The sequence below is a fragment of the Argentina silus genome (assembly GCF_951799395.1).
Source record: "Argentina silus genome assembly, chromosome: 6".
Taxonomy (NCBI): domain Eukaryota; kingdom Metazoa; phylum Chordata; class Actinopteri; order Argentiniformes; family Argentinidae; genus Argentina; species Argentina silus.
This window is the reverse complement of record NC_139660.1, coordinates 15,171,121-15,182,658: the sequence shown is the minus strand read 5'-3', so window position 1 is coordinate 15,182,658 and position 11,538 is coordinate 15,171,121. Positions and strand designations below refer to the sequence as shown.

The 11,538-nt window shown below is 40.1% G+C and overlaps 1 protein-coding gene across 1 annotated transcript in view; it reads right to left on the bottom strand.

The window, feature by feature from the left end:
- Positions 1-7,940, bottom strand: part of nr5a2 (nuclear receptor subfamily 5, group A, member 2) — a gene marked incomplete at its 3' end in the record, with an annotated part of 49,158 nt that extends 41,218 nt beyond the window's left edge. The window contains exons 1-3 of the mRNA XM_083672267.1: positions 7,844-7,940; positions 5,197-5,315; positions 2,187-2,328 (exon numbers count right to left, since the gene is read on the bottom strand). Coding sequence (XP_083528393.1) covers positions 2,187-2,328; positions 5,197-5,315; positions 7,844-7,925 — 343 coding nt within the window. The 5' untranslated portion in view covers positions 7,926-7,940. The remainder of the gene's footprint in view (positions 1-2,186; positions 2,329-5,196; positions 5,316-7,843) is intronic.
- Between the last annotated feature and the right edge of the window lie 3,598 nt (positions 7,941-11,538).

Genomic DNA, 11,538 nt, shown 5'->3' with positions numbered 1-11,538 from the left:
CGTGGGGAAAAGAGTGGGGAAAATGATGGGATTCCTACTAAGCGGAACTGCATTTTCTCAGTTCATTTCGTGAATTAATTTTTTCAATCTAAATGAGATGTGCTTTGTTTCAATGAGTAGACATTGTTGTTATAGTCGAGTGCGTTTTGAAAGACAGATTTTTACAGCACAGTATGAGAGTTTTCTGCAGTGCTTTTTTTTAACTGCAGTACGCGGCTGATTGCATCCAGCCTGAGCTATTGATACCTGGATAACAGATATCTTGCTAAGGTCTTACAGTACAGTAGGTTACAGCCTAGGAGCTGTTTGTTGTCAATAATCATAGCTTGCTGCAATAGAAGGAGAATAAACAATTTGGTAACACTTTACTTAAAGCCCTCAGGTATATGAATAAATGCATTCATAATGCATTGTATGCCTTCTTGTAAGCATGAATGACTGCATTACAATGTTTCATATCATTTCATTATTGATCCTGAGCTACAGTATTATTAGCCATTTTCCGTCAGTTAAACATAAATGCTCTATAGAGAGACATAAAATATGATATATTATTAAGGCATTATAAGGCATCATACATGCCTACAATATGTTATAACACATTATGTGTGTGTGCTTAGTTCATACCCTTAGGATGAGGATTGATTGGAATTAGATGTGTGCATTTGGATGCTGTAACTGTTTGCACTTAAATGCATGTACTGTGAAGTTCATGTCCATGCACTTAGAGGGAAAGGAGAGGGAAATATCTGTGTTGTCCATTCAGACTCAGTACAAAGACACAACAACAGGAAAGGTGAATTTGAAATCATATCATAAGGCCCTAACTGCACATTAGGTCAGAGGTAAACATCATCTATCATCGGTGTAAATACACAACAAAAGGATATCTGGCCGCAGCATAACATTTGAGCCTGGTTTTCCTCCAGTATAGACAGGAGTCACCATACTTTTATCAACGGAGATAACATGGCTGAGTCTCTTAGGACAGACATGTCAGAATATAGTCTATGTCAGACAGATATGAGTGCATGTACTTTCAACCCCTGTTCACGGCACAGTCCAACCCTGTACAGTAGTATCATACCGCACTACAGACTTATCAACAGACAGGAAGGCCATTGGAGGATACAAGAGAGGCAAAACAACCCCAAAAAATAACCATTTGCCCTAACAAAATGGAAACAATGCCATTGTACACGTTTTCCTTTTTAAAACTACACAAACGAAAGCCGAATGTCGGCTGGCTCAGCTCAGCTCTAGCCTTAAGTTAAACACCTTTTCGGTTGGTATATGAATATATGTATGTGTTTACTGGAAAGCTACGTGGGAGAGATCATGGATTCCAGCACCGTGCTAAGTCTTCACAGGCTGTGGCAGGGCTCCACGCTGCAACCCCCTTGGCCCCGGCTGCAGCCGACAGACCGCTGCAGGGCGCCTCCACACCACCGCTTGCCGACCAAAAACAAATCAAACTGCAGTAAGCTGTAAAATGACAGGCCTGGAAAATTTTGCCCTGCGGCCATTCACAATTAATAGTAATTAATACAGCACTCCTGAGGGCTAAGAGGAAAAGACTCCAAAAAGATATGCTATCTTGAAAAAAGGAAAAAGGGCTCAAATAAAAAAAGGGCTGGTTTGGTGAACGTGGTGGTGGTCACAAAAGGTTTGGTTTGAAAACGGACGGTCCTCTCATTTCTTACTTCGTCTGACTACGTACGGTAAATGTTTAAATTACTTTGAGAAAAAAGTTTGTCAACTGTGTGTGACAAAAACACATATACAGTTAATACCAATTCAAATGCTGTGTCACAGTGTGGCATGAATGTTTTGCCCAAAGATATCATAATAAGATCGGTTTCTTATTGTTATTCTATTCATTTTGGTGTTCTTATAATTCTGTGGTTTTGTCACCCCTTCACCTTTGGATACCAGTTAGGACAACGCTTTGTTTTAATAGGGTCATGTGCAGGGTTCAAATTAAACAGACTCTTGGGGTGGAGGCTGGGAGGCTGGGAGGCTGGGAGGCCTCCAAATATTGTTGGACCATCGTCACTATCATGACCACATATTTTGGTGCACACTTACTAGTCTTAAATGAGTTGGCCAACTATATAAAAAAAGTACTACTACTATACTTATACTAATACTAGGAGGATTCTATGAATGAGAGGAGGCATCCTTACCTTCTAGTTTCATCCCGACTGTGAGGCACTTCTGGAAACGGCAGTAAGGGCAACGCTTCCTCTGTGTCTTGTCAATCTGACAGCTCTGGTTCTCTATACACGTGTACCTTTTGTTGTTCTGAACTGTGCGCTTGAAGAAGCCCTGTGGAGAGAGGGAATTAAGATGTCAACACTTATGACCCTTGCATTTGTATTTGCGCTATTCACACAGACACAGAGACACACACACACACACACTTGCATGAGCACACACACAGACACATGCACGTATGCAAGCATGCACATATGCAAGCACGAAGGCACACACACACACACACACACACACACACACACACACACACACACACACACACACACACACAAAGAGGTAATCACAAACACAAGCCTATACCAACATAATGATGTAGACATTATGTTAGTCATCCACTAATAGATGGTGGCACAGAGGGAACATCCAGATGCATGCAATCAATATTGTATTCTCACAAACATAAAGAAATGTGAAATGAACTCAATGATGTACAAAGACACATTCAGACACACACACGCACACACGCAAACATACACATGCATATAGACACACGCACACACACACACACACACACATGCACGGATGTACACACACATACACACATACACAATATACAATACAGTAGGAATGTTGTCAAGACAAGACCACTGCAGTGTGTAGTTTACAGTATACATTTGTAGATTCTACTGATTAAATCCTTCAGATACCTATGTTAAATGTGAAAAGACAGAATAAACCTTGAACAAAGTACAAAAACCAACAAATCATGAAATATTCTTTGTACACATTTTTCCAATGTGGTCAATATACCCATTAGTTAGCAGTCAAAGCAAGGATATTGGTTCCTTTGGTAAATGTTTTTGTTGAGACATGACGACTGTCACTATCTTGAATTCGATATTCAATTCGATTCGATTCGTGGTGAAAAATGCAGAATACTTTTGTTTTCATTATTATCATTTAACTTATAAACATAGGGTGCCTTTATAGCATTATAAACAACTTTCATGAGGCAACACGTTGCAATTTGAGCAATATCGCACCATAAAAAGTACATTAGTATTCACTCTTACTCCGTCCCATAAAGGCTTCAGAATGTACTTGTAAAATCTCTTCCATCTCTCAACTTAATTATTCAAAAATATGAGCATAGGAGTAGAAAATCCAATAAATTATATCCATAATTTACAGTTCCGGGATTACAAGATTCTACCTGCAACGTCAAAATTTATTCTGTGGAGAAGCAAGGAAAATCAAACAGGGAAAAGGTATTCCAGATCCATAACTGGGGGAGAATCCCTATACCTATCCCATTTAAAAGTACAGCTGTCAATATCTAGCCAAATTCCAAACATAGATTTCATAGACAATCTGCATTGCTTGATCAATCCACTTGCCATGAAAAAATAACTACGTTGGGGCAGTCTACTGACTTCCAAAAGGCAAACTTGTGTCAATGCATTTTTTCATTTTCCATTTAGGATACAGCATACTCTATAAATACAGACACCAAACCATAGCATGGATACCAACGGTTCAACTATGCGTAAAACCTCAAGACATTACTGCTAGTTTTAGTCAGCAAGATCTACTGTATCTTCTCATCTGCGTGCATACTACAGTTTAGTGGTGTTTCTGTACAGTATATCTGTATATCTTTATGCATGATACAGATTCCTTGAACAATATTTACTATCACAATATTCTTAATTGTGTATGTGCATAACGTGTATGTATGTGTCTGTGTCTGTGTCTGTGTCTGTGTCTGTATCTGTAAATGCAGTTTATTCCAGTCTTGGAATAATAAACTGATTTAGCCTCCAAATTTGCAGTGGGGACATAACCAGTTGAGTAGTGGTAGTGTGTATGATGTTGTTAAACAGGTACAGTGCGGTTTAATGTGGACTTTTCTCTGTATGTGTGTGTGTGGATGTATGTGTGTGTGTGTGTGCGTGCGTGCGTGCGTGAGTGCGTGCGTGCGTGCGTGCGTGCGTGTGTCTGTATCCATGTCCGTGTGCAGGTTCAATATGGATTTATACTGTATTGTTGTGTGTCTGTGTGGGTGCTTGGGTGTTTGCATGTGTCTTTGAGTGTGTGTGTTCAGGATAGATGCAGACTAATGCAGTACGGTATGTAGTAACACTGTGTTACTGTGTGTGTGTGTGTGTGTGTGTGTGTGTGTGTGTGTGTGTGTGTGTTTGTGTGTGTGTGTGTGTTCCGACATTGTGCTCTGATACCACCCATCTACAACCCAGAGCAGAGGGGTAAACTGAAGAGAAACAATAAAATGCTATTTTCCACCATTTTTCCAGTACGAAACCCCCCCCCCAAAAAAAAACACACAGCTTCCGTTATGAAAGTAACTACACAGTACACAAAAAGACACCTCTAATCTGTTCCTGACAAAGAGGTCCTATTTACAACTCAACCACCACAGCCTATTGGAAATACAGGATGATTTAGCTGGAGAACCCCATTCCAGACCATCCATAATCTTGGAAGATACACAGTCAACATGTTGGGACATATCTTACAGCATCTGAACAGTAACTAAAACAGTTGGCAAATCTGCTAAGAAGCTTTGACACAACATAATTAGTGGAATCCATAGTCAGAGTATGAATCGACTCACATCCCCTACATAGAGTCACAAAGGAGCAGTGATGCCATTGAAAGTATCCTCAAAGCAAATGTGTAGCATTTCAAGGTCAGAACATCAGATAAAATCTATAACATCTGTTTTGAATAATGTCCACATAGGCAAGAAATATGTGCCAGCATAAATGCAATGGCTACAATCTCACATTCAATGATTTCCCAATTTCACAAGAGATTTAACTAACTATTGACAACCTTATTAGGAAAACAAATAGAAGTTTGCTATAGCTTACTGAATATTCGACTGGGAATCGCCCCTGCAATGGCCAAATAGAACTCGAGCCCATTGGATGAAAAGGGTATAAAAAACAGAGAACCAACCTTGCAGCTTTCGCAGGTGAGGAGTCCATAATGGTATCCAGAAACCTTGTCTCCACAAACAGGACACATCTCATCCAAGTCTTCGTCATACGAGTAGTCCATCATTTTATACTGGGCGGCTGCAACAGACACACACATGAGCACACAAAGAAGAAGACTGTTGGATTTAAAAGACAAGCGGTCTTACGCAGTCTTTTTATTTTTATTTTTACATCTCAATATCTTTACAATTTATTGACATCCCTAAACTTTGTTTCTGAAAACAATTGTTTGTAGGCTTATGAAGTTTGAGGTTTCAACACTAAACAATTATGGGGAATACTGTTTTGGAGGCAGCGGAAAGAAAATAACCATTTATTTATATTTGCTGCACAGCCTTATGCTCAGCAGTCGCAGACAGGGCAAGTATATGAAACCGAGCTTCATAAATATTCATGATTTTAAGTCGTGAATTCATCGGGGAAATGGTGAGATATTAGAGTTAAGGATTCGAGGAGAAAATGTTACCGCCCACAGACAAATAAAGACACACTGTAACCTCTCACTCTACAGGCGAAAGAAAAATAAAAACCTGACTAAAATGTATCTAACAAATTCTCTCACTGAGTCACCTAACAACTGCTTCTCTTATGCACTTCACTGTATACAATATACATTTTAAATGATATCCTATATAGGTTTACGCACCTGTTTAGCATATTTCACAGGCATGAATGCCGAGGGAAATAGTTGTATTGATAAGCGGCCTATTTGACAGCGCTAAGTCAACAGCTGAACTGACATTTACAATGGTTACAAAAGTATTTATTGTTCTAATAAAACGCGCGAGGGCAGAGTAAAACTGAGGGAATTATTTCCCGACACAGATCCAAAATACTGCAACTTTCAAATGTATTTATCTGTTATATCACGCGACTTTAAACAGAAGAGTTTTTTTTCTGTAATGACCTTTTGATCCCGTATAGAGTTTATCAGCGCTGAATATTTGGCCTAAGTTCAAAGAAATGCAACAAGTCATCTCAACTTATACGTTTCTGCTCACTTTTATTTTTTTCACCGTATAAAATAATTGTTTAATTAGCCAACTGAAATTGTTCTTCGAAATTTGTCTAGCAAAAAGTTAACCACTGGTTTATTGTTCCTTTATAACGATTTTATGAACGAACATAAACTTTCCGAGGCTTTGTATTTGATTTGATGGGTAGAGTGAGGCCTGGACTGCACCGTTTGTAATGAGTAAATCCAAACATCCTTGTAGCCTAGTTTACCGCAGATTTCACCTGAGCTATCGGTCCTTATCTGCTGCCTCTGTTGCACTTCAATCTAACAGAGACTTTTTAAACCCCAAAATATAGGTATATAGGCCATCGAGGAACCCGTGTGCAACATTGCCAATTGTCAGATAAGCTTGTGTTAGGCTATTCATTTAAATCTTAAGTGTAGTGTTGGAGAATCAGATATTTTGAAAATAACCACGTCAAAATGTATTCTGATATTGGCATAGAATTAAGATATGCAATTAGAGAATATAGGGGACGTTTAGGATTAGGTTATAAGGTTATTTCACTATGGAGGAACCCCAAAACAGTTCTCTTATTTCCATATCAAACTTTAAAACTTTCTGATAGGCCTATAGCCTACATTAATAAGTGGGAAGTCAGCTTTTAGGTAAAAAGCTAAAGCGCTGCAGGCTATAGACCCTATCTTAATTCATAGCATAATCAACCTTATAGTCAAATATTAAACTGTTCCGCAATATAATTACCCAAAAACGGGATATTTATAAATAGTTGCATATTTTGGTGAGAACAAAATTATTTCATTCAATATTCTGAAGCAGACTTAGTCTAAATTTCACTCATCTATGCACGCATCTATGAGGTAATTTCTTGATTTGATTCAATGATCACATCTACACTCAACTTCAATTGAAATGTAATAGTGACAAAATAACCATGCCTTTGACAAAATAATAAAGAATAATAGATAATGAATGCTTCTAGAATTATAGTAATAAAACCAAGACTTGAATATATCCTAGAGTTTGTCAAATTTAGGAAATTATTTGTAGGTTCCAAAAAGTGGAAGGCTACTCACAGCTAAGACCGTGCACATTAAAATGCAAACGTGGGAGACGACTGCTTTTGGATGGTTTACTCATTTGAAAAATCTGATGATTTTGAGTATGCCTGTAATTTCTAAATATGGCAGAATAAAAAATATAACGAATAAAAGCAAATTCTAACACTATATGACCGAGTGAAACACTTACTCCTCTGAAAATTAAGCGCACGATACAGTAATGCATGTACTTTTTGGATAAAGTAGCCTAAATGAAAGCGACGTTGCTCTGTCGGCTAGACAGAGCGGATTCGTAAATGCCACATCTGACCGTCCCCACGCGTACAGTCAAGCTAACAGCGTCAGTGGCACAATGATCAGCAAATGTATATGAACTAGCCTATATTATCAAATTATACACTGTAAGGCACTTGGAGTTCTTGTGTTTCTGCCCCAAATGAACGCTGTTTGGTCTTTCGGTCACGATTACGCATAGCCGATACTCTGTACACCTATGATAACACTCTCATGTCTGTCTGTGAATCTACAGTTCAATAACATCTAATACATCGGTCCAATATCTTACCTTGCATATTTCTTGGCATGTGCCCCTGTTCCCCATGCGATCGAGCGAGTCCCAGAGATTCAGCCTCGAATTTGGGCAGCATGACAGCTTTGCTGCGCTGAGCGGGAGACTCAGCTCCGTCCGGTGGACCACCTGGACGGGAGAGGGACACCACAGGTTCTCACAGAAGTGTCTTCCCAAATCATGCGCACTGTATGGCTCTCAATTCGGCGGGCTCGGCTTTAACTGAAATCAAAAGGCTACATACCCGGGCGGTAGCCTGGAACCGCGAGCGCAATGCAAGTTCATTTTCAAAAGTGCTATTGCGTTAACTGGAATACGGCACAAAGGTGTAGCCCTAGAATATGAACATGGTCTCGCCGCGAAGTTAGGGAGAAGCGTAGCGCACTGATGTTGAGCAGTCTCTCTTTCTCAATGATGAAAATAATAAATCTACACGACCAACGAGGAATTAACCGGATTAAAAAATGATGACACCTCTTCTGAGGTTTCGGCAGCTGACTGATCTTTCCGCTGGCCTCTCCAAGTCTGTGACACAGGTCTTTACCAAGTGGAGTTAGAGAACTGTCAAGAACTTTCGGCTGGCTGACAAAGACACGCCGGCCCCTCCTTCGCTTAAGGTCGGACTCGATGTATCTGTGATGTGCTGGGATCTGAAGTTCAGACCTCTCCTTGCTGCTTTGTTTACTCCGCACTGACACCGCTGGCTCTCGCCAATCACGGGCTCATGTGGTGGTCTGACATCACACCCTTGCTCCAATCGCGTGTGGAGACGGGCAACATCACTTCTAAACCGTTACACACCCTCTCCAAAATCTCAGCTGTAATTCCGGACTTTAAAGCATGGGATAACAAGGAAATAAACGAAGGTGATGCAACTGGACGTTAAAAGAAACGAGCCTTGACACCCTTTGAGTGGAAGGCAAATGTAGGAGATATGTAGCCTACATGATCATATAAATCACTTCATACACGTTGTTATAATGAAGTATTCTCACCTGTAACTTTTCATCAGGAACCTAGGCTACACTAAATTGGCAATAAAACACTTACTCACGTGCCATTACTTAAATGTAAATAGGGTACAGAATAATATGCTATTCGTTTTTATTCGATCCTATTTATTGACATAAGCAATTAGTTGCCTATTGTGCTAAATATGGAAGAATGTGGACAATATGGACGAAAGCCCTACATCTGTCCTGTTATATTGACAACATTATAGGTTAAATGCCAGCAAATTAAGTAACCATTGGAAATAGCAAAGTTATGGGAATGATGTGGTTCTGTTTTCTTAAAACATAGCCTACCTCGATAACCCATATTAATGATTATCTTCTCGGTTTCCTATTTACAGATATCAGGCATCTGGACGGCGGTGATTAATTCACGTGAACTAGGAGAGATTCACCTAAACCAACAAAAAGTCGAATTCTGGATGTATGTGCTCCATTGGCATAAATTCCCTTCATGCCAATAACACATCGCAGCTTGGAAACGCGTCTGTAAAACTGTACAGGCCGCGCGCGCGCAATTACGCAAAGCGGTCTGTTACAATCAAAAGCTTACGGATCAAAGGTCAACTCAAGACATAGCCTACCTGAAGGTTCATAAGGCTCACGTGCACAGACACAAACGAATTCGCACGCACGGACGCGCGCGCGCACACACACACACACACACACACACACACACACACACGCACACACACGCACGGCACATCAGCTTTTTAGAGGTATCGGCCTATAGTGGGCCAGTCATGTAACAATAACAGATAATTCAATATAACATCATTCATTTCGTTACATTTTCAGTGGATGATACTTAGTCAGTAGTGACAAATATTTAGATATTAGTTAAATGTTTTGTCACGTAGACAATTGTCTTGTTCCGTGATAAGATTTTTAAAAGGCATGCACAAACAAACAACTCAAAATGTCATTATAGCGTGGTGACTGTAAACGGTTGGTCAACACCTATCTGGAAGATTACCGAATTGCTTTTTCGCTTATTTACTACCATTTATAAAAACAGTCGACAGAAACTCTCAAATCTTCCCTGCTATTTTCATGAAATAGAACTCCAAGCTGAATCAATGACGCTCCGACCTGTTGCGCTTGAGACATGCCTTGTACTTCATTTATACAACATCTGTTAATTCCGGTACGGCAATATCTACTGGGCCATATCATTTCACATAAATGCGGTATACTATTGCTTTATACATGCATAAATGGCATTGTGTCTGAACATATTTTCATTGTTTATACATCTATATATGCTTTATGAATATACCAAAAACGTAAAGTCAAGTAATACGAGTACCGTAATAAGAGTCTGAACACTCTTATTTGCAATACATCCAACACAATACTATTGACAAAGCAGATTCCATTGGTATTCTAACACTTAAATCTACCAGCAGATCATACAGCATAACAAGACTAAAATAAAGTGTGTGTGGTAAAATAAATAAATAAATACAAGACTGAGATATAGCATTAAGCAGTGCAAAAAAAAAAGAAAAGAAGATATTCTGTGCATTCGGAAAGTATTCAGACCCCTTCACTTTTTCCACATTTTGTTATGTTACAGCCTTATTCTAAAATGGATTACATTTTTTTTTCCTCATCAATCTACACACAATACCCCATAATGACAAAGCCAAAACAGGTTTTTAGAAATGTTTGCTAATTTATTAAAAATAAAAAACTGAAATGTCACATTTACAGTATTCAGACTCTTTGCTATGACACTCGAAATTGAGCTCAGGTGCATCTTGTTTCCATTGATCATCCTTGAGATGTTTCTACGACTTGATTGGAGTCCACCTGTCTATATAAGGTCCCACAGTTGACAGTGCATGTCAGAGAAAACCAAGCCATGAGGTCGAAGGAATTGTCTGTAGACCCCCAAGACAGGATTGTGTCGAGGCACAGATCTGGGGAAGGGTACAAAAAAATGTCTGCAGTATTGAAGGTCCCCAAGAACACAGTAGCCTCCATCATTCTTAAATGTAAGAAGTTTGGAACCACCAAGACTCTTCCTAAATCTGGCCGCCATGGCCAAACTAAACAATAGGGGGAGAAGGGCCATCATCAGGGAGGTGCTCAAGAACCCAATGGTCACTCTGGCAGAGCTCCAGAGTTCCTCTGTGGAGATGGGAGAACCTTCCAGAAGGACAACCATCTCTACAACACTCCACCAATCAGGCCTTTATGGTAGTGTGGCCAGACGGAAGCCACTCCTCAGTAAAAAGCACATGACAGCCCGCTTGGAGTTTGCCAAAAGGCACCTAAAGGACTCTCAGACCATGAGAAACAAAATTCTCTGGTCTGATGAAACCAAGATTGAACTCTTTGGCCTGAATGCCAAGCATCACGTCGGGAGGAAACCAGGCACCGCTCATCACCTGGCCAATACCATCCCTATGGTGAAGCATGGTGGTGGCAGCATCATGCTCTGGGGATGTTTTTCAGCGGCAGCGTCCTAGCTCGATCCTAGCAACTAGGACAACGACCCTAAGTACACGGCCAAGACAATGCAGGAGTGGCTTCGGGACAAGTCTCTGAATGTCCTTGAGTCAACCAGAGCCCGGACTTGAACCCGATCGAACATCTCTGGAGAGACCTGAAAATAGCTATGCACTGATGCTCCCCATCCAACCTGACAGAGTTGGAGAGGATCTGCAGAGA